General features: G+C 39.1%; 2 protein-coding genes across 4 annotated transcripts in view; one reads left to right on the top strand and one right to left on the bottom strand.

Annotated features, from left to right (window-relative positions):
- Positions 1-282: 282 nt before the first annotated feature.
- slc25a32 (solute carrier family 25 member 32) lies at positions 283-13,116 on the bottom strand. 3 transcript variants are annotated; one of them, XR_010005901.1, is made up of 8 exons: positions 12,828-13,116; positions 9,736-9,886; positions 5,710-5,795; positions 4,459-4,619; positions 2,648-2,761; positions 2,253-2,398; positions 1,984-2,134; positions 598-735 (listed from the first exon to the last, which is right to left on the bottom strand). XR_010005901.1 is itself a non-coding variant. In XM_003219432.4 (7 exons), exons 1-7 carry the CDS (start codon positions 13,030-13,032, stop codon positions 603-605), a joined length of 996 nt encoding a protein of 331 aa, XP_003219480.1. In that variant the 5' UTR covers positions 13,033-13,114; the 3' UTR covers positions 283-602. The 3 variants fall into 3 exon arrangements, 2 of the variants coding, with proteins under 2 accessions (XP_003219480.1, XP_016848267.1); XM_003219432.4 differs by lacking the exon at positions 1,984-2,134 and having other exon boundaries at positions 283-735; positions 12,828-13,114; XM_016992778.2 differs by lacking the exon at positions 598-735 and having other exon boundaries at positions 1,983-2,134.
- Positions 13,117-13,173: 57 nt separating this feature from the next.
- Positions 13,174-23,789, top strand: part of dcaf13 (DDB1 and CUL4 associated factor 13) — a 30,160-nt gene continuing 19,544 nt past the window's right edge. Inside the window, exons 1-4 of the mRNA XM_003219450.3 lie at positions 13,174-13,422; positions 17,489-17,688; positions 21,254-21,361; positions 22,395-22,484. Of these exons, the coding sequence (XP_003219498.1) occupies positions 13,353-13,422; positions 17,489-17,688; positions 21,254-21,361; positions 22,395-22,484 (468 nt within the window). The 5' untranslated portion in view covers positions 13,174-13,352. The remainder of the gene's footprint in view (positions 13,423-17,488; positions 17,689-21,253; positions 21,362-22,394; positions 22,485-23,789) is intronic.

Genomic DNA, 23,789 nt, shown 5'->3' with positions numbered 1-23,789 from the left:
CAGCTGTTCATGCTGAGCCTGCATAGTATCAGGCTTCCCGAATGTCACATCTTAAACAACATTTAGTTAAATATTATATTTTGTTTCTAATTGCATTTAATTAGACAATAAAACACAACAAATCTTTGTTTCAAAGTTGGCAATGTGAAACCTTAACCCCAATTTTATAGTACGTTGAAGACAAACAAATTGCGTATGTCAATGTGCTATTATCTTTCTGTTACATTTTCATTCATATTGATGCTTACTACCTGAGGGAAAAAAGAGTTTGGACAGCTGAAGTAATTGTGGATTAATATACCAAATTTATTTAGTGGTGTCTTTATTTCACCTAAAATTCTGATTCCCTCCTTTTCGGGGTTAGAACCATCCAAAATGAAAGATGCAGACTGAGTTTCTGGGCCACATCTATTCATTCAGTTAAAGGATTCAAATGGATTAACATTCCAGGCATAGGATACAAATACAGAAGAAATGTATCAAGCACAATTAATGGTGTTCCAGTTTGTCGTTTCTGTGAATGCCTGGGAAATTCCATCTTCATTTAAGACAACTGTGATGCAAGTCAAACTATGATAATGTCCTGAGATAATCCATAATATTCAACCACCATTCTTCAAGCTAATTAGAAAATGAGATACTTTTTCATACACTACAAATGTGATACAACACGCAGGAGTGACTCTGATCACGTTAGGTACAATTCCTTTGTAAAATCCATGAACTCCTTCTTTCCTAGGGATAAGAACAAAAAATTTATTTGCAATTTCCAAGCATATTCACTATTGGACAGTACTGCCATTGATTAATGATGCTATTTTGTCATTTACTCTAGAGCTAGATTAGATTAGTGGCATTTAGATTACCAGTGATAAAACAATGGGGAGAAAAGTAACAATCACATAATTATAGACATGATTTCTCTTAGACTGTTTATCCTGGCTACAATTTCACTTTAAAAGGGGGAAAAATCTCCATTTCTCAGCAACAACTAATTCAGAAAAAAACATAAAAATACCCTATAGCAAAAGTCTATAAATAAGATGTTTTGGAATTTGGGATGCCAATGACTCTTTGTACTTAGTAAGGAATGGGCAAAACCACCTTTAGAGTCTCATGAATCTCATGAAATTCATAGGGTCACCAAAAGTCAACAGGTGACTTGAAAGCACATACAGACCCACACAAGACTATTTAGTGAGCCAGAATGGTGTAGTCATTTGAGACTTGGATTACAACCCATTCAGCCATAAAAATGTACTGGGTCTCCTTGAGTGGGTCAGACTCTCTCAGCCCCAGAAGAAGGAATAGCACAACCGCTTCTGCTCAAATTGTGCCACAAAAACCTTGTGATAGGTTCACCTCAGGAGTCACTAAGTTGGAAATAACTTGAAGGAACACAACAACAAAATTATACTAGAATAGCACTTGTTAGCAGCATGAGCTGAAAAATAAAATGTTATGTGCTCCCTATTAATTACTTAAGAGACATGTAATTTCACATCCTGACGTCTTTTATCCTATAACACTCATTTGTTTTGGTTCAGTGCAAAAGGCTGATGGCATTGGACTTTATGATAAAGAGAATAAAAATTTGGGGGGAGTTATACTCTTAAGGCACTAAGATTCTTTATCCATGGGTCATATGGCTTCCAGTGCAAAGCAATTGTTCCTCCTGCTACCCACAATATTTGTAAAAATACAAGCAATACATTATTTCACCAATCCCTCTGTTCACTATTTTTCTCCATCTAATGTTAGATAACAAAGGAAGCCTTTTTGCTATAGCAGAAGTGCATGAAGAAGAAAATAGACCAATTTAGAAATGATGGGAGGAGGCACATCAGTTATGTATTTGCCAGATCATAGGTAAAGGAAAGTTCCAGTCTGTCAATTAGAAAAGAAAAAAACAAAAACAAAAATCCAGACATTTGAACTCTGGAACTCAACCAGGTGACATATCCAGCTTTCTGGTGACTATACCTCGCCAGAAATCTCTAGGTCTTCCAAAGCAATTCAATGATATGCTGGTACCGTGAGGTAATTTAATGGCATTCAATCATATCCATGGTTTCATGTTACTGCAGTCTGGCTGGGGACATATCCCCTATGGACACAGCAATCTTACATTACCCTGAAATGATTATAATTTAGTTATTTTTACAAAAAAAACAAGTTTTGTGTTTGCTTTCAAACACATAAATGTCAGTAATGAAAGCATTTCTATAACACGATGAGATCTGCATGCCTACCTCCATGTCCTACGGATGACGTCAACTACACCTGAATATCTGTTGTGCTGATCCTGGAGACGTGCTCTCACAACTTGATATGGGTATGTTGCACAAACTGCAAATATTTTTGATAGGGCTGCCATTGTGATATATTCTAAAGCGCTCTGAAAAATGAAATACTATCAGTGTAAGTTCACAAGAATGTTAGTTAAAAAGCCATTTCAATTAATATTTTTGTATTTTAAAATATTATTAAGATACATACATTGTTAATATAAATTACATTTATGGGGAATTCAAAGCAGTTTCAGAAAGTAAAAAAAATACTAGTTCTCAATAACACAAGAGAAGGCAAGTTCTTGTGAATATATTTTTTTTAAAAAGAAGTGCTTCCATTTGACAGAGTATCTTACCAATTTTAAATCGAACTGTCTGTTTTTATATCTATTGTATTTTGTTTTCAGCTCTTCATAAACCATGAATTGAAGTGCTCCATGTGATGTTCCAAACAGACCAGGCACAAATCCCTAGATAAGAGATTTTTTAAGGTAAGTTAAGGGATGTAAAAGCAAATCATGTTATTATAGGAGAAAAACCCTTAGATTCATAAATTTAAAATATAGCATTGCAGTCAAACCAACAGACTGCATGTACTGAAAGACAAACAGAATCCCTCCAGGTAATTCCATACATGGGAAGAGATAGAGGAGAGATGTGGCTCTTTAGATTCTTGGACTCCAGCATGACCAATGGTCAGAGAAGTCTGGGTTTGCTAAAGATTAATATCTGGTGAACCATATGTTGCTGTTGGAAAGTTATCTGATTTAAAGCTCTTCCAGATCAATAGATCTTTTATCTCTTCTCAGTATCAAGAATTATACAAATGCTTTCTATTCATTTTGCTCATGAATATGTCCTTCTCCCTCCCTCTATCCATAAGTTCTTGCTGCAAAAACAGGATATTAAAACTGACTGAACTTTGTTTAAATAGCATCATTCAGTAAGTGTGTGTGTGTGTGTGGGGGGGGGGGGGGAGGTTGGCTCAAAGTTTGCTTAGTTTGGGAGACCAGAATCTATTTTATCATGAAGGCAAGACTAACAGATAAAAGCTTGTTTCACCAGCACTGACAAAAAACCCCAGCTAATAAAATGCTCCTGTGTATCAAATTTAATTGCAACGTGCCTTTAAACAATGTACACCACCAATGTTTGTCCCCTTTTCTATTTGGGGGAAAGCAACTTTTGTATCACAGAGGAAGCAAAGAGATCACAGACATACTTGCCTAATGTTTGTATTCAGATTACAAGCAAGTAGAAATCCTAGTCACTACAGCAGATCACTTCAACGTGTGGCCCTCCAGGTGTTTGGCCCTTCAACTTCAAGAAGCCCTAGCAAGCTTGTTCAATGGTCAGGAATTCTGGGAGCGGAAGTCCAAAACACCTAGAGGGCAACAGGTTGAAAAGGCCTGGACTAATCCAAAATGTGACTTCTTTGATCTGTGATCTGACATCTCACAGCAATTTTCAATGTCTCTAATATGACTGTCCTGCCACGAGGAGGCAAAACATTACCTGCTGCCCTGTCTCTTTAGGGTTCCAAAGGGGCGGAGCTTAGCCTTGGCCCCTGCCAGCCTGAAATGGCAGTTATTTTTGTCAGTTAGAATTTGTCAGTTGGTGAAGCACTGGAAGGAAGTGTAGGAAGTAAAAGGATCACAGAAATTCACGTCACGTTGGAACTGTATTCAAATTAGATTAAAAAGCCATAGACTACAGCAATAGAGAAAGCCATGTCAACAACACTGCATTGAAGTCATCTCAAAGATACAAAGAATCCAGTCATAACAAGACTTTATACTCTGTGGCAATATCTATCCAGAACTGCATAGACTCAAAGATTTCTTTCCTCACAAGAGACTTCATAGTGGCATCAAGAGGAAAAGAGATCAATTTTGTCTATTAATAAAATATTTTGTTTCACAACTACAGTCTCCAATCTGTCCTTCGTGCTATGAGTCCTTCCAGTTCATTTAATTAAGCATGGAGGCAGAACAATGACTCTGTGGCAAACGAATTTAGATAGCTAAAGCAGTGGTGGGACTGCAGAGCAAGATGACAATGAAACCTATTGGCCAGCCAAGTATAAAGAAACCCATGCAATAATCATTCATCTTACACAATAGCAAAATACTAATCCTTTCTGTCCATCTGACAGAAACTGACTTACCTTATAAAGGCCACGTATTCCTTCATACTTATATATTTTTATAAGGGCATCAAGCATCCCTTTATATTGCCTCTTTGATGAGTCAATGCCAGCTTCATATTGTAACACAAGTCGAGTCTTCGTCACCCAGATTGGATTTGTAATACACAAGGTCATTGCTCCTATTGTCAAATGGAAATTTGATAATTATGATAATGCCAACATAAAATGATAGTATTTCAATACCATTTGGCCACTACCTGGTACACAAACACACAGTTTACAAAATGTTTCTTCAATCATGTTTTAAATTACTTCATTTAACATTTCTGGCTACTTTCACCTATTATTATATATCTGATACAAATGTCAGAAATATACACTACCAAATAAAGTGAATGAAAATTAGGAATGAAGAATGTGTGGTCCTGTAATTTCCCCCAGTCCCCATCAGAATAACCAACAGGGAGTGATGATAGAGCCTGTATTCTGGTAACTTTGAGGAAGCCAGCATTCCCTCCCCCTGAGTACTCTATGGAGTATTTGCAAATGGTACTCAGCTGGAATTGAACACCTCCTTATACCACCAGGAGTTACGCTGGCATATTATCAAACAAGCTCTTGGCCTCAAAATATGGGTCTCAGCACCTTTCAGTTCTGCCTGAACAGAACAGATAATAACTTAGAGATTTTAGACCATCAGTAGATTATGCTGCTTTTCAAGTGACTGCATAACAGCTTCTTTTGCCATGTGCCCTAAGACTGTGGTTCTCAACCTGTGGGTCCACAGATGTTTTGGCCTACCACTCCCAGAAACTCAGCTAGTTTACCAGGTGTTAGGATTTCTAGGAGTTAAAGGCTAACACATCTGGGGACTCACAGGTTGAGAATCACTGCCTTAAGATTTCATGACAGGATTTGTTCAGAAGGGGTTTGCATTTGCCTTTCTCTAAGGCTGAGAGAGAGCCACTTGCCCAAAGTCACTCAAGAGGGTTTCCATGGCTGAACGGAGTTTCAAAATCTGGTCTCCAAAGCTGTACTCCAATACCTAAATCACTACACCACACTCGCTCCTTTCCACAAGTTTAGGGGTTAGTAAATACAATGTTTTCTTTAGAAACAAAAAGATAATGCTTATTTATTTTTTTATGATTACACAGAGTCAGTGCAGTAAACATGAGCATTTGGAACTGGAGTTGGCAATAAAAGATCAGCAAGGAAAATAATATGCCAAAAGAACACATACGTTAGTTCATCATATATTCTCCTTACCTGCTTCAGCAGCTGACACAAGGTGTTCAGTTGCTCCAAGGCCTTCCAACCTATCTTCAGTCTTGTATGCTTTAATAGCATTATAACTAAAGTGAAACATTGATATAAAGTTAAACATCATTTAAAAGCATATAACAGATTTCATAAATGAATTCACACAGAATAGGCATGTGAACCTAAAAATTACAGGACAGAAGCTGTAGAGTTAGTCAAATCTCTATCTGTATTACTACTTGCAATCAATAGACTATACACAATCGTAAGAATTAACTAGATGCAAAGCTTTCAGGAGAATTTCTTTTAATCGTTACTACCGCAAAATATGTGATGCCAGATGCTTCAGGTTTGCTAGAAAGAAGATTTTAGCATATTCCCTTTCCCAATTATATTGATTGCCAATGCTACTTTAGCATCTCAATTACTGATGAAATACCAACAACGGCATTTTGAGGAAGATGTCAGCATAGGCACTGCTCAATGTTTATGTCAAGAGATCACACACAAGGACTCCCCTGCTTCCCCCCCCCCCCCCCCGGCTTTCATAACACATGCTGGGTTATATCACAAACTGTTTTAAAGCATTCTTGAAAAGGAAATGTGGCTAGATATGTGAGATCTTTCCCAGACTGGAAAGGAGAGTTATAATCCAAGTAGATCACTACTTTGGGAGGGGACTGATAAGCGGCGTGCCTATGAAAAGGTACAGTCCAAAACCTGCATAGCACAGTATAAGTTGATAATCCTTTATCTGAATTCCAAAATCTGAAATACTCCAAAATTGTCGACATAGGTGGCTAGGATAATAATACATTTGTTTTCTGATAGTTCAATATACATATATTTTGTTCGGTGCACAAAATAAAAGTATTATATAAAATTATCTTCCTGCAATGTGTATGAAGTGCATATGAAATAAATGTATTTCATGTATGGACTTAGGTTTCATCTTCAAGATGTGTGTATATGCAAATGTAGATATTCCAAAATCTAAAACACTTCTAGTCCCAAAAATGTTGTAAAGTAATATTCCAGAAGATTTAAGTATGGTCTATATATTTTATTATGCTTTATTTCCAATGTTCTTTATATCTATTTTTATTTCCAGTAATCTTATAATCTCTAAGTATTGGTTGCAATAAGCTTTAGTTACTGGCTGGCGAGCAGTAATCCAAAGCATGGCCTGATGAGCAGCAGATCAGTAAAAGATGTTACAAATTAGTAGATTAGTTTAGTGCAATCTTCCATCTTGATCCTGGACCTGGCTGAGGCAATGGCAGATGCCCAGATTTTCTCACTATTAACTCAAGGGATAAGACACTTATAGAAGAGCTGTTCACTACTTTACTTCATTCACTGAAAGTTAAATTAAGAGTCATGCTCTAACACAAAGTCTCTAAAATAAAATGCAACTTCTGATGCAGATGTCTTTTCAAGATTCGCCTTGATGCTCTGAACTGACAATCCTAAGAAGAATAACCCAATATGCCTCATGATTCAACTAAGGGCCCTTCCACACAACCATATAAACCAGAATATCAAGGCAGATAATCCACAATATCTGTGTCCACACTGCCATATAATCCAGTTAAATGTGGATTTTATATAGCTGTGTGGAAGGGGTAAAGGAAAACAATTATTGGCTTTTGCTTGCATAATCTTCGTTTAACATATATTATCTACCCAGAAAAACATAATTGCCTGGTTAATTCCAACTCTGAAAAGCAGAAAGGTAAATCTACAACTAGCAATCAGTGACATCAAATATAAACAAACTCACTGGCTTGTTAGTTCTGATTTTTTTGTTGTATCATCCAAAGCACTGTGATAATACAGGTTGCGTCTGCTTTATTCAAAATACTTGGGACAGAAGCATTTCAGATTTTGGAATATCTGTATCTGCATATATTTTAACGATGGGACTCAAGTCTCAACATGGAATCTATTTATATTTCATGTACACATTATATACATAGCCTGCAGGTAGTTTTACACACAATATTTTAAACAATATTGTTTACAGAATCATAGAATAATAAAGTTGGCAGAGACCTCATGGGCCATCTAGTCCAACCCCCTGCCATGCAGGAAAAGCACAATCAAAGCACCCCTGAAAGATGGACATCCTGCCTCAGTTTAAAACAAAAAAACAGACAAAACTTTATTTATATACTGCTCTATCTCCCCAGAAGGTACTCAGGGCAGTTTCCAACACAGGGAAGCATTCAATGCCAACATAAAAACATACAACACCATTGTAATAAAAACATAAAGATAATTACAATTAAAACAAATATACCCATTTAAAATAGAACCAGTTTCAGGACTACTCCATTGGGTGAGATTCGGCTACCAATGAACAGAATTCCAGCATGGGCCAAGCCAACTGTAAGGACTGGGCTAAGGCTAATGCAACAAAGTAACATAGAGCCAGGGATTACATAAAATGCAACTGATCTCAAGGATAGGGCCTGCTGAGTAGCTATAGCAAGGGTCCCCAAACTAAGGCCCGGGGGCCGGATGTGGCCCTCCAAGGTCATTTACCTGGCCCCTGCCCTCAGTTTTATAATATAATATTTTTATATCAGTTTTAATAAGATAATACATATAATATTGATAGTAATATTATGATGTAATACAATGTAATACTAATAATAATATCGTATAATAATATTAATTATATATTATATATTACATGTAATGTTAGTAATAATATTACAGTATAGTGGTATAATTCAATATAGTAATATATAATGCTAATATTGTTCTGTGCTAATAATATAATATATTGTATATACATATACACTGTAAGCCGCTCTGAGTCCCCTTCGGGGTGAGAAGGACAGGATATAAATGTAGTAAATAATAAATAAATAAATAATTTTTTGACTTAGGCTCACCCAAAATCTGAAATGACTTGAAGGCACACAACAACAATAATCCTAATTAACTTGACTATCTTGTTGGCCAGAAGCAGGTCCACACTTCCCATTGAAATCCTGATCGGTTTGAGTTTATTTATTTATTTATTTACAGTATTTATATTCTGCCCTTCTCACCCCGAAGGGCGGATCACATTACACATATAAGGCAAACATTCAATGCCTTAACGTAGAACAAAGACAGAGACAAACGCAGCTCCGAGCTGGCCTCGAACTCATGACCTCTTGGTCAGAGTGATTTGTTGCAGCTGCCTGCAGCTGACTGCTCACCAGCCTGTGCCACAGCCCGGAGTTGGTTAAAATTGTTATTATTTTTAAATATTGTATTTTTCTTTCGTTGTTGTTGTTTGCACTACAAATAAAACATATGCAGTGTGCATAGGAATTTGTTTTTTTTTTTAATGATAATTCGGCCCCTCAACAGTCTGAAGGATTGTGGACCGGCCCTCTGCTTTAAAAGTTTGAGGACCCCTGAGCTATAGGATAGCTAGGCTAGAGCAATAAGTATCGAAGGGCTGGGGAAGTGGGTAAAGTGCAAGGCGGGGTCCTATCCGGTGGCCAGGGTAGGATCTGAGATTAATCACTTTCAAAAGCCTGTTGAAACCACCAGGTTTTCAGGTCCCTGCGGAAGGAGGATAGTGATGGGGCTTGCTGTATTTCTTTGGGGAGGGCGTTCCAAAGATGGGGTGCCACCACCGAGAAGGCCCTCTCCCTCGTCCCCACCAACCACAATTGAGATGGTGGTGGGAGCGAGAGGAGGGCCTCCCCTGAAGATCTAAGAGTCCGCGCCGGTACCCCTAAAGAAGGCACTTCCATCACACTCTGAGGCAGAGAGTTCCATGGTTGAACAGATCTCACATATGAAACAAAGTTTGTGCAGTGCACACTCAAGAGTCCACCCATATGGAATGTTTTGGAATATTCCAGAATTCTGGGTGAGGGATGCTCAACATGTACAGAGGTTATTTCTCTAGGACATGGATTTATCAAGCTTGTATCTATCCACAGAACATACAAAACTGAGATAAAATGAAATATTGTTTATAGTTCAAACACTAGTAAGAGTTTAAACTATTTTAAAACTTACAAGTAAAAATAGAGGCCCCACGATGCTCCAGCACCCCACACATTTGGCGTCACTCCTCGGTAAAGGCCACGAAATCCGTCTTCTCTCCAGATGGTTGCCAAACAGTGCAAAATGCCATTGTATTTAGGTCTCAGCTTCAAGCCATCACTCACTATTCAAAATAATGGGAGATAAGTTTGAAGAATGTGCAATGTCAATAAATAATTATGCAATATAAATATACCAAAACACCACACAGCAGGTCAACCTTTACAGGCAGCAAATGTACAAAGATATTGATCCTTATTCTAAAAATATTAAATGATGATAAAGACTCTTTCAACAAACAGGCTGCATTCAAAGACATAGCTATGTTTGTTTCAGTAAAGGACGGGATCTAGTATAATCTAAATTTTAATTGTAGAATTTACAGAAGTAGACTTGGTCTAAGAAAGCTATAAATCTTCATGCGAGATCTCAAAGGTGCTAAAAGACAGGGAGACACTGATTGTCTCATATGCAGCAGGAAAGTGTTTATACAGTCTAAATAGAAAAATGAAAGATCACTTTAGAACAGTTGCTTTTGCTTATTAAGTTGAATTTGTATATAAGTTGGAACAGGTACATTTTTTATGTGTAACTCCTGCCCTAGATAGGTAAATAGACAGACAGACAGACAAGCTTTGGATTAACATAAGAAATAGTTAACACCCCTGTGGTGTTTGTTTTACAGTCTGTGCCCCTGTTTAGAAGATTTCACCTCACTTTCTGTCCCTGTGATAATTGGATTTTGAAAGGTTTGGTTGTTGTGGAAGCTAAAGGCCACGATGTTGATGGGGTAAGTGGGGCAGTCAAACCACCTTGGCTTTCCCTCCATTTTTTGGCACCTTTGGGCCTCACAGAGGGCTCCTCCTTGCTGCCACTCTATTTGGAGCTGAAGCAGGGCCCCAGGACCGAGCTCCATCTCAATGGTGCTGGAGGAGGAACAGGAGGAACGTTGGGCCCCGAGGAAGAGGATGATGAAACGGCAGCCACAGTCTGGGCCCTCAAAAACTATCTGTGGCTCAGCATCTTCTCCTGCTTTTGCCCCATTTGCCCCGTCAACATTGTGGCCTTCGTTTTCTCCGTCATGGTCTTAAACAGTTATACCCAAGGAGACATAGATGGGTCAAAATGACTGGGTCACATTGCACTGTTGGTTGCCATTGCATCTATTTTAATTGACTTTGTGACGACTGAAATCCTTTGCATAGTCCATTTCACTACATATGCCATTTGAAAGCCATGATTTGGACCTAAATAATTTTTGAGCTTAGCAGGCAAAGATGCAGAGTTCCATCTTTAAAGTTACCAAAAAAGGTTATTTACAAATAAGAACTACATTCCTTGATAGGAAAGAATTGAATATAAGCTTCTAAGTTACAAAACAAGAGGAAAAACCTCAAAACACTACATCTCTTCAAACACACAGAATAGAGAGAGGTCTGAGTGCAAAGATGGAAAAAGCAGAAGTCTTAAACAAAGGTATGCAACCTGAAGATTATCCATTCTACACTGCCATTGTGGGAGTAGAAAGAGAGAACAGATACATTCCAACTGACATTCAAGAGTAGGGGAAGGGATTCCCTCAGCCTATTCTAAAGCTAACTGATTCTTCTTGAGGACTGCAGACTTGGGTAGTGTGGGGTTGAATTCCAAAAGAAACAAAGACTGGAGATAAAGCTTCAGTGAAGACATCTTTTCCCAATGATAATAACTCTCCCAGGAGTGAGTTTCCCTTCCTAGGGATAGATTTCTCTCACTTCCTGTTGTCTCACCCCCGTTCTTAACTATGAGTCATTTCTAAGTCAGATATCTGTAATATTGAACTATTGGCTTATGACCTGTTAGGATCATAATCTAATGGGAATTATGACCTGTTAGGAGCACAACCTAATGGGGATTATGACCTGTTAGGATCGTAACCTATTGGGTAGCAGAGTTTTAGAAGTGTTCCTTTAGTTTATTGGGTAATGGAAGATCACTGGGCATGTAAATATCTTGTTTCTAATTCAGCACTCTCAGCAGACAAAGATTCAAGTAGACTTCTTTAAAATAACATGCTTGTTATTCATGTATTTAAATATACAGGTACATTTTGTGTCAGGTCAAAACTTTAAAACGTTTCAGTTTGTATCTTTAACTTATAGTTTTTAAAAGTCTCTTCTAAACTATATCGCTCTGTACAGCTCTCTTACATAACAGTCTAATTCCAAGAGACTCGAGCCTCAACTGTCTTCTAACTCCTAACACTGGCTTCTGCACTCTAACAGACACAAGCCTCAACTGTCATCCTTTTAAACTGCATTCTAAAAAGTCACTGAACCAGTCAGGTTCAGCCTCAACTGTCTTTTAACTCCTAACTCTGGCTTCTGTACTCTAACAGACTCAAGCCTCAACAGTCATCATTTTAAACTGCATTTTAAAGAGACACTGAACCAGCCCCTCCCACTGCTTCAAGTACACAGAGCTAAGAAAACTACAACCCAAATAAGACGTATACACTTCAGGAAATAATCCGACACATTATAAAACAGACAAAACATTCAATAGAGGAGGCTTGAGAAGGTTGCGATCTCCAACATGGCCTATTTTTCCCTTTTAACAGAACTAGGTGAATAATTAACCTGAGCTTGTCATTCTACAACATTGCTGAGACCATAGGTGTCCCAAATATATAAACCTTTGAAAGGATGTTATACTGAAGGGGGGGGGGGAGCTCTATAGAAGGCCTGGGCCAACTTGGGCCCTCCAGGTGTTTTGGACTTCAACTCCCACCATTCCTAACAGCCTCAGGCCCTTTCCTTTCCCCCCTCAGCCGCAGTCCAAAACACCTGGAGGGCCCAAATTTGTTCATGTCTGGTCTACTGTCTCATCCCAAATAGCTGGCTATTGTTTATGCTGAGAAAGTGGGCGTGGTCTCGGGTCCCTTGGACCGTTAGGCGAGGCCGGTCGCGCGCTTGGCAGGTGTTCTATTCTTTTGAACAGGCTCGCGACCGTGACGTCACGGTCTAAGGAAGGAGAGAGCGCGAGAGGGAGAGAGAGGGGGAGCGCGCGCGCCTGTCTTGACCGACCTGCGAAGCGGATCTTCACCAAGTCGAGCGGGTGCAGCACGAGAGTGGAGAGGACGCCGCCGCTGAGCCCGCCCACCAGGTTCTCGTAGCGCACGTGCCTGAAGGGGGAACGCTCCTGCGGGGCTCGAGGAGGAGGAGGAGCAGCAGGAGGGGAAGCCGGGCCGGGACAGCGCCTTTGACCGCCCGGAACAGCGGCGGAGTCCATGGGAGAAAAGAAGCCGGGAGGGCCTCACTCACCAGAGCAGCCGGTCGCGTGGCTTCCTAGCTCCGCCCCTTTCCCCTCCTATAGGCACTGATGAGTGGTCAATCATGTATGACTCCTCCAATCACGTTTCAGTATCCTCCGCCAGGCCTCTTTCAGGGCGGGGCTTAGTGTTCTGATAGGTCCTTCTGCTTCCTCCAATTCCTGTCATAAGCTTTACCTATTTCTTTGACCCGGAAGTTGTTTAGTTCCCTTCCTCCGTTCCCCCTCCATCCATGTGGTTCACTTGCAGGAACAGCTGAGAGGAGCAGAGGCGAGGGAGGATGAAAGTGAAGGTGTTGAGCCGGAACCCGGACGATTATGTACGGGAGACCAAGCAGGACCTGCAGCGGGGTGAGTCTAGGATTATTTTTGGAACCTAACCTAGGCCCTCTAGGGTAGGGGTCCTCAAACTTTTTAAGCCGAGGGCCGGTCCACAATCCTTCAGACTGTTGAGGGGCCGGATTATCATTTGGAAAAAAAAATACAAACAAATTCCGATGCACACTGCACATGTCTTATTTGTAGTGCAAAAACAACAACAACAACAACAAAAACAATGAAAGAACAATACAATATTTAAAAATAAAAACTATTTTAACCAACATACATTTATCAGGATTTCAATGGGAAGTGTGGTCCTGCTTCTGGCCAATGAGATAGTCAAGTTAATTAGGGTTGTTGTTGTTGTTGTTGTTGTGTGCCTTCAAGTCATTTCAGACTTTGGGCGAGCCTAAGTCTAAAATTTATTTATTTATTTATTATTTGTTTACTGCATTTATTTACTACATTTGTATCACACCCTTCTCACCCCAAAGGGAACTCAGAGTGGCTTGCAAATTATATGTACATACAACATATTACATTATTAGCATAGCACAATATTAGCATTATATATTACTATATTGAACTATACCACTATACTGTAATATTATTAGTAATATTATATGTAATATAGAATATATAATTAATATTATTTTATGGTATTATTAGTGTTATATTGTATTACATTATAATATTATTATCAATATTATATGTATATACAATATATTATAAAACTGAGGGCGGGGACCAGGTAAATGACCTCGGAGGGCCGCATCCGGCCCCCGGGCCTTAGTTTGGGGACCCCTGCTCTAGGGGTTTTGGACTTCAACTCCTACCATTTCTAACAGCCGGGACACAGTATATTATTTGAGAACATAGAAATGCTTGACCACTCCAACAACTATCATGTCAGACTACACAGAGAAGCCATTGAAATCCACAATCATGTGGACAACTGCAACAAAAAGGAGGAAACCTTGAAAATGAACAAAATCTGGCTACCAGTATTAAAAAACTCAAAAATCAGAACAGTAAATAAGAAGCAACACTCTGAGACATGGGAACCAGGGGCAGCTAACAAAGGATGCCCCCAGGCAGAAAGTAGCCAGTAGATTAAGCCCTTCAATGCAAATTAGGGTGATTAACTGCAACATTCACGCTGGCCTCCAACTGACAAAAGTTCTTCCCTCACCCTGGACTTTCCAAAGATATATATAAACCTTCCTTGCTGAGTTTCTCCATACCTCACAACCTCTGAGGATGCCTGCCATAGATGTGGGCGAAACGTCAGGAGAGAATACTTCTAGAACATGGCCATACAGCAACCCTGTGAGACCGGCCATGAAAGCTTTCGACAACACAGCCGGGAGGTTGTTAGGAATTGTGGGAGTTGAAGTCCAAAACCCCTGGAGAGCCCAAGTTGGCCCAGGCCTGGTTTATGTGAAACATAAATGAGTGGGAGGGAAAGCCAATACTCCAGAAAGCAGGAGCGGAATCCAAAATGACCTTCACAGATTAGAGAGATGATTGGCCAAAACTAACAAAATGAAGTTCAACAGGGACAAATACAAGATATTCCACTTGGGCAGAAAAATGAAATGCAAAGATACAGACTGGGGGACGCCTGGATGTGAAAAAGATCTTGGAGTCCTTGTGGACAACAAGTTAAACATGAGCCAATAATGTTATGTGGCAGCTTAAAAAGCCAATGGGATTTTGGCCTGCATAAATAGGAGTACAGTGTCTCGATGCAGGGAAGTCATGCAACCCCTCTATTCCGCCTTGGTCAGACCACACCTGGAATATTGTATCCAATTCTGGGCACCACAATTGAAGGAAGAGATTGACAAGCTGGAATGTGTTCAGAGGAGGGTGACTAAAATGATCAAGGGTCTGGAGAATAAGCCCTATGAGGAGTGGCTTATACTGCTGGGCTAGCCTGCAGAAGAGTAGGCTGAGAGGAGACATGATAAGGGCCATGTATCAAGATGTGAGGGGAAGCTTGTTTTCTGCTGCCCTGGAGACTAGGACATGGAACAGTGGCTTCAAACTACAGGAAAGGAGATTCCACCTGAACATTAGGAAGAACTTCCTAACTGTGAGAGCTGTTCAACAGTGGAACTCTCTGCTCCAGAGTGTGGTGGAGGTTACTTCTTTGGAGGCTTTTAAGTAGAGACTGGATGGCCATCTGTTGGGGGGTGCTTTGAATGCAATTTTTCTGCTTCTTAGCAGCGGGTTGGACTGGATGGCCCATGAGGTCTCTTTCAATGCCATGATTCTATATCTCATTAGAAATATAGATTCAACAGCCATCACCCAGAAATCCCAAATTCACAATACTCCCAAATCCCAAACTATTCACATGGTTGGCTGCGTATTGTATAAAATTACCTACAGGTTATGTCTATGTGCAACATGAATGAATTTCATGCTTAGATTTGGATCCCATCTCTAAATATCATAATCTAAAATCTCTCCCCTCCCATAGAAAATCTGAAATCCAAAACACCTCTAGTCCTAAGTATTTTGGATAAGGAGTATCCCCCTGTGTTTCAGAATGATGGAGCCACTTTTCAAAGTACTATATTTCATGATGGCAATATGTTACAATTACAGAAAAAGTTACAAATGTTTTTATTTATTAATTTATACCGCACCCTTCCCACCCTGAGCGAGACTCAGAGTGGCTCACAAGTAGGCAACAATTTGATGCCGCATATACAAACATAGAATAAAAATGTAAACATATGCATTAAAAACCATAAAATTAAAATATCAAAACATTAAAACCAATTATTAAAAACCACACAGTCCAAAGTCAGAGTCCAGGCGCCTCTTCCATGACAGTAAATTACCATCATCATTTAATAGTGGTTGATGGAAGCATGGTTATAACTCTGATTTAATTTTTGTAAATGAAAGCATAGGCCACTAATGTATTAAAAGGGTAGTAAACTCAATATTTAATATTCAACATAGACTGATACTAACCATTTTGAGGCAGAATTGAATCTTTTTTAAAAGGCTCAGCAAATGAAGAATTCTTCATTAGACCTTACACTGCGGGGTTACCATCTTGCGAATGTCTGAGGGGCTATTTGTGCAGCATCTATCACATCACTTGAAACTCTATGTGCCACCCTTTCAAGTGATAAGAGTTTCATTCATGGGCAGTTCATGGTTGTAGTGATACAGTATAGCCATTGCAAATTGGGTCTATCTCTTCGAAACACTCTTTATGTATAGTCCAGTAGTATACATTGGGAGGGTAATACATATAAGTTTTGATGTTGGCTGCGATAGAACACCTTTTGAACGCTTTGTGAAGAGCACTTCACAAATCACATGGGTTCCTGTCTTTTGTGCCTTATGCATGTTCTTGCCGCTTTTTATACTCTTGATCAGTCACCCTCGTTGTGATTGTAGCTGCCATTTTCTAGGCACAGCTTCAGTCTTTTAAATTTTTGAAGTGCAAGACTGCTCAAAAACGTGGGTGTGCATTTGTATTGATATCTGTATTTACACATACATATCAAAACACAGCATTATTCTGGGTTATTCCATTGGCAGGCAAACACTTTTTACATTTTAAAATTGAAGGTTTTTAACAAAAGGGATGTATGGTAAGTGCTATATCATGTTAACATTGTGCTGGTTGACTTTAAAAACATTTTTAGTGTATACGCTTTTAATGCAGTTAATCGTTTAGTTTTAATGTTGACTTTGTATGCTTTTTAATTGCTATCTTTTTAATGTGTAAGTTGCCTTGCGTACCAATCTTCAGTTAAATCAGTTCATAAATGTGCATTCTGGAGCCAAAACATTGACATTTAAAAATATTTACCTGAAGTAGTAAACAGATTGTTTCCGAAACCTTCTTGCAGTCTTGATCTTTGTTCCAAGAGGCACCATACTGAGTAACATGCCTGTTATAATGCCTAGTTTTGTAGAACATAACTGAAGTACTAAGAATTTAAATTCTAGTATAGAATTTAACTATAGATTAACTATCTCATTCCGTTCTGCATAAAAAGAAAAGCTGTTCAACGGTATTTTTTTCCTTTTCTGCATATCATTATTATTTTTCTTACTCTAGTTCCCCGGAATTATGATCCTGCATTACATCCATTTGAGGTTGCACGGGAATACACACGGGCCCTAAATGCCACAAAATTGGAGCGTGTATTTGCAAAGCCTTTCGTTGCATCATTAGATGGCCATAGGGATGGCATCAATTGCATTGCTAAGCATCCAGAGAGCTTGTCTACCATTTTGTCTGGAGCATGTGATGGAGAAGTAAGTATAAGGACGATTGTTTAAAAATCGGTGGAAAAGATCAGATGAGTGATGGTGCCTAATGTTATGAAAGCAAAATGTTTCTGCATTTCAGTCATGTCTGCACCTTGACAAGTTACAGGACTGCACTCTGCTATCAACCCAATTATAGCAGTTGAGTCATAGGCAACACTGGTAGTGCCAGTGCTGTGGAAAAGGATGGGAGTGCCTCTTGATGAAATAATCAGTTGCAGCAAGCATGGAAGGAAGCAGCTGCCATTTTAGACTGGCTCGTTTTTGGGGTAGTTATCAGAGTTAAAGGTTTTCTGTCTGTGTATTTTAGAAAATTTCCTGTGCCAACATGATAGGCAGTTTCTCAAACCATTTCTCACTGAGTGTTTTTAACTCCAAAGAGTGCCCCTCTCCACCCCTGAAGGCAGGCAATGAAGAACTAGCAGCTTCCTACCCCTGTGACCACTGCTTAGAATCATAGAGTTGTCCCATGTCTTGCAACTGGGAGGATATATATGTATATTAGATCTTTTAGCTTTTTTCTGAGAGCTTCAAAATCCTTTCTGATCTTTTGAAGACTGCCTTGCAGTATTTTTGGTTCCTACATGACCCAACAGGAAAGTGTGGTGGTCAGTGGGCTTGATGAGTCTCATCAGCTAGTCAGTTACATGGTCGATTTTTAGACCAGGGAGACAGCATACTTCTTGAGACATCCTGACAGGTTTGCAAATCACTTCTTCTCTTCCTCTCAAGAGGGAGTCCCCTATAGCAGCTCGCATCTCCTGTGATGACTGACAGCGTCACTTTCCTGTAGGGTGCTCTACAGGTCTCCTAAGACCTGACCTTGTTGCTCTTGTTCCTATTCCTCTTTATTTTCGACTGGATTCTGTAGCTCTAAACTGGCCTCCTCCTCAGAGACCTTCCCCATGCATTAATCAAGAACAGTTCAGTCAGATATGTCCAAGATCCCCTCATCCTTCCCAGTGTGGTATTATTCTGCATTGTATTCATCAAGGACAGCCCACTTAAGTTGTATCATTCTCCCCAACGTGCTGTACTTCCTCATCATCTGTTACTGGTGAGAGAACTTCGAATTGTGCAACTCCAGATTCACAGAATGATTCCTGATCCTCTTCCTCCTACTTCTAATGTGATCGTTAAGGAAGTGGTCTGCAAACACTTAGAAACGAATGAGGTTATTGCTAATAGTCAACATGGATTTATCAAAAACAAGTCATGCCAGACTAATCTGGTTTTTTCCCCCGATAGAGTTACAAGTTGGGTCGATACAGGGAATGCCATGGATGTAGCGTACCTGAATTTCAGTAAGGCCTTTGACAAGGTCCCCTTCTGGCAAACAAACTAGTCAAATATGAGCTAGGGAAACCTTCAGTTAGGTGTCTAGATCCAGGGAAGTCATGCTACCCCTCTATTCCGCCTTGGTCAGACCACACCTGGAATACTGTGTCCAATTCTGGGCACTGCAATTGAAGGGAGATGTTGACAAGATGGAATGTGTGCTGATACCTCTGCTTCAGACCAAGTTTGAGGTGGTATGCTTGAGTGGGAGTGGAGCTTAGGCCATATGATTAAGGGATGAAGCTTGAAGTAAGTCATGTGGCCTTTCCGGGGTTGGAACAAGTAACCTAGTGGCACGCACAGTGTAAACAACAGTCATCTCACAAACATAGGGGAGGAATTAAGTGAGATGTTTTGAGAAGAGGGACCAGAGTTCTGTAAAATGTCCTGCTTGGTAACCTAAGTCACCAGGAGCAGAGACGCGTTGTAGTTACCTGCAGAGGCTGCTGGATGTTCATCTTCTCACCTGAACACCTGGCAAGCTACATCTGCAGCAAGTGCAAACAGTTTGCTTCAATGGATGAGAAGATCCAGCAAGTGGAGGACTGACTTGCTACACTTAAGGACATTAGGGAACTTATTTATTTACATATTTAAAACTTTTCTATTCTGTCCTTCTCATCCCTATGGGGACTCAGGGTGGAGCACAACATATAAACGGCAAGCATTCCATGCCGGGACATAAACTATAACTTTTTCCTTTTCTGAAGCAGAGGTATCAGCACACTAGACACCCGATAACTATAAAGCTGTAAAAACAAACACACCACCTTACAAACAAGCACCCAGCCTTTAAACAATACGAAACAAACAAACACTCAGCTTTCTAGCACACTCCAAGAGTCAGGACTCCCCGCAAGAAGAGCTAACCTCCTGCTTCCTTTTCAGCTGCTGGCCCTCTGCTTTCTATTACCAAAATGTGGAAAGGGCACAGTATGTCAGCATAGTAGACTATTAGACTAATAGATTGCACCCCTCGATTGCAGCCTTAGTTTTAATACTTAGATTTGGTGTCCTGGAGCATGGTCTTTTAAAGTGAAGACAGACCATCTTGGATTTAGGTTGCTAAACTGTTACTCTTGCTGCTCCATAGATGTATCTTATCCTTTGCAAAACAATATTTTGAGGAGAAGTGTAGAAAGCTTTAGGAAGTATAGAGATTGGATGAATTCTTCTTCTATGTCTATAGAAAATGTCTATGGATATTATGTTTACTTATTTGGAAGTGCTATTGAATTCTAATGATACATCTCTTCCAAGCAGGCATAGAATTGTACGGTAATAACAGTGTGCATGTGATCAGTTGTTAATTGGAATTTTTTTCATCCTTAGTATCAAAGCTTCTTATTGGGAAAGTCATCCAATTTCACCCCAAGATGCGTGAATTGCAGAAGTTCAAAATTCTAATTATAATACCAGTTCTGAAAAATGAAACAACCAAATGAAGCTCTGTCAGATTAACCCTTGATTCCATCTTCAGATATTTGCTTGGTCTTAATCCAGCTTGCAAGAGGAGTACCTACTAGTGGTGTGCATTCAGGACTTACCTCGTGCCGTTTCGTGTCCTGACTTTTGGTGGGGCCCTGTTCCGTTTTCTTCTAACCTCTCGAAATCGGGAGGTCAGACATTTGTTTTGTTTTGTCTTCTGGGCTGAAATATCTGGGGTTTTTTTTCGGCCCAAAGCACCCAGGCCTAGGGGTGCAGGCTTTGGGCATACGCATCTGGGCCTCGCAGGGCCTACAGCCAAGTGCTGAGTAAGGAGCACTCCTCCTGTGAGGCCTGGATGCGTAGGCCCAAAGCCTGCACCCCTAGGCCCAGGAGCTTTGAGCCTACGGGTGCAGCCTTTCACCCTACACACCTGGGCCTCGCAAGGCCTGCAGCTGATCGATCTGAAAAGCAGACTTGGAGCCGATACTAGTTCCTGCCTGCCTTTCATTTCAATTGCTTTTTTGTTTAGGAGGGCCTTTCCATTTTGTGCCATCCGAATTGATGGTATAAAATAGAAATACAAATGAAAGAAAGAAATGCAACAAATACCGCACACATCTCTTGTGCCTACTTACTGTATTTTGCTAGACATAGCAGAAGAAACTATACACTCAGATGAATTATGTTACTGTTGTCCATATTTCAAAAAGACATCAACTGTTTGTTGCAAGAAATATTAATTCTGAATTAGTAGTAGATATAACAATTTTATTGTCTGTTTTCACAGGTTAGAATCTGGAACCTGATGAACCGTGTCTGCATTCGCACATTACAAGCACATGAGGGTTTTGTGAGAGGAATGTGTACCCGCTTTTGTGGTTCCTCTTTCTTCACTGTAAGTATAATAGAGTGAAGAAGAGAAATGTAATATTGATCAAATTTGCTTTTTATTAATCCCTTCTATGGCAAATTTTATCTAAATAATACAATCAGTTATTCTTATTTTATATTTCACTTAATTAATAATGCATCTTTGAACAGTATGAATTTTTAGTGTTTCATACTTGTTCTTCCTTTTGGAAGCATGGAGCAAGCTGAGAGATCTGCCAATCTTGTGAGAGCCCCCTGCTCGGTAAGGGCCTGCTGCATTTCTTTGAGATCCTAAAACAGGTTCATAAATAATACAGTAGGCTTTCATAGAATAACAGAATAACAGAGTTGGAAGAGACCACATAGGCCATCTAGTCAAACCCCCTTCCATGCAGGAAAAGCACAATCAGAGTACCTCTCCACTTGTGATTATTCACAAATTATTTTCTGCTACCTTTTTGGTAAATATGACTGCTGAATTTTGTGAGACTAAGAAAAATAATTTATTTTTAAAACAATTGTGTTGCCCAGTTAAATGTATTTGCATAGGCATTTGAGAATTTGTATGATTTCTAGTGAGAGTGTATAGTATTTCAGCCAAAGACAATGTTTTGACACTGGTATAGTTACTGTAAGTAGTCTGCATCATTTATCATTTTATATTTTATACTATTTGTACTCTGTTACTCACAGAAATGCACATGTTTTCATAGTTCGATTGCATAAAAAGTGTAGAAGGATTACCTAAACACAAAATAGAACAAGAAATAGCTCTAATTTTATGAAAAATTGGGATTGCAGTAATTTGAAGACTCCTCAATAGTTATAGCCTACATTCAGTTGCTAGTCCCAACTTGGGTAGATTCATTGAATCAGTTGGTGAATAGTAAATCAACACTTACTTAAATTCCACTGATTTACTGAGTCTGCACTAATTGGGACTAGTAATTGGATTTAAGTTTGTGCATTAATATCTAAATATCTTGATAAAGATCCTTATAATTGAGTAGTTAATTTTTTAGCTTTGAAAATGAACTTTTCATCTCTACAATCATTAGGTTGGGGATGATAAAACAGTGAAGCAGTGGAAAATGGAAGGACCAGCTTATGGGGAAGCAGAGGAACCAATAAATACAATTCTTGGAAAGGTATGTTAGGTGCTACTTTTTAAAAAAGTTATGTGTCCATTTTACATGATACACAAGTATTATATTACAGTACTTGGATATGATCTGAAGTACAAAATGCCTTTGAACCTGGACTATAGTTGGTAGAGTAGAGGGTACTTGTTGTGACAATTACTGTTTGCTGTTGTAATAAAACTATTAATACAATTGACAATCTAAAGAAGCATAAAGAGAATAACTGTTGATTCCAAATCTACATAAAAAGAGTTTTGAATCATTTGCAAAAATGTTATAACTTCATGACTCAATATTACCTTTCGTTTTCTGTTTTACAGTCTGGTTTGTATGTTTTTTCTTCCAATCTTTAAAACTGTAAGGAAAAATTAGATGCAGTCTGTTTAAATATAAAAAAGAGATAAACAGGCAGTGATGCAACAAATGAGATTCGTGAATATAAATAAAGTGAGATAATTTGGGAATAAAACTTTCTAGAAGTTGTTCACATCTATTGGCTAATATGAAAGGAATTTTAAGGATAGTCTATATTGGGTTCAGCTCCCAATTACTAAAATGCTAATGTCTCTTGGGGTTGTGTTTCTACTGTTTCACTTTTGCTCTGTTCACCTATACAGATCAAGAGTAGGGGATGACCACTGTTATTTTAGCCACTTCATTTCAGCATCTTTCAAATTTCTTTTTGAAATGTTGACCATATTCCAAATTATGAAACTGGGCTTTGTTTTTTTTTGTTTTTTTACAGCAGATATACACTAGACTGATATTGCATCAGGCTACTGGCCACAAACAAAACATTCCTTTCTTAGCCTTTTGCTGTCAGCTCAGGTTACTTCAGTGTATGAGTGAAATCGACTTTTTGCAGTCAAACATATGTCGCTTGGCATTTCCTTACACTGAATCATATTTAGTTCAGTCTCCTACTGGTTTAACCTTGTTTGATTGTGTTTAATTAATATTACTTAATTATATTGCTGGTGTCTGAAATCTGAATCAGATAGATTTGACAGTCAATATTTTGATGTCTCCAAGGATTTACTTTGGCAAAACAAGGGTATCTTATTTCATAATTACAATTCTGTAGATTGACTTCAAAAAGTGACAATTTAGCTTTTAAAGGGATGTTCATTCAACTTTTACACTCTATATTGTTCTTATGTATCTGCATCTTTGTGCTTTAGGTACTTACAAAATAACAAATTTATTTATATGGAAGACTGTTACAGGTTTTGCCTACAGTTTTTGTGGTTTTGAGATGCTTTATGTAGGATCATAGCTACTAATAGCCCCAGTTCATTGATAGATGCTGTC

Source organism: Anolis carolinensis, chromosome 4 (assembly GCF_035594765.1).
Source record: "Anolis carolinensis isolate JA03-04 chromosome 4, rAnoCar3.1.pri, whole genome shotgun sequence".
NCBI lineage: Eukaryota > Metazoa > Chordata > Lepidosauria > Squamata > Dactyloidae > Anolis > Anolis carolinensis.
Note: the sequence above shows the minus strand (reverse complement) of the source record. Positions and strands in the feature narration are given on the sequence as shown.

Excerpts from the sequence above, each read along its gene's own strand:
- slc25a32 (XM_003219432.4), bottom strand. The coding sequence starts at position 13,032 with ATGGACTCCGCCGCTGTTCCGGGCGGTCAAAGGCGCTGTCCCGGCCCG. Across the intron at positions 4,620-5,709 it reads TGTGTCAGCTGCTGAAGCAG|GAGCAATGACCTTGTGTATT; the intron begins GTAAGGAGAATA and ends ATTTGACAATAG. Across the intron at positions 2,399-2,647 it reads GACAGTTCGATTTAAAATTG|AGCGCTTTAGAATATATCAC; the intron begins GTAAGATACTCT and ends TTCATTTTTCAG.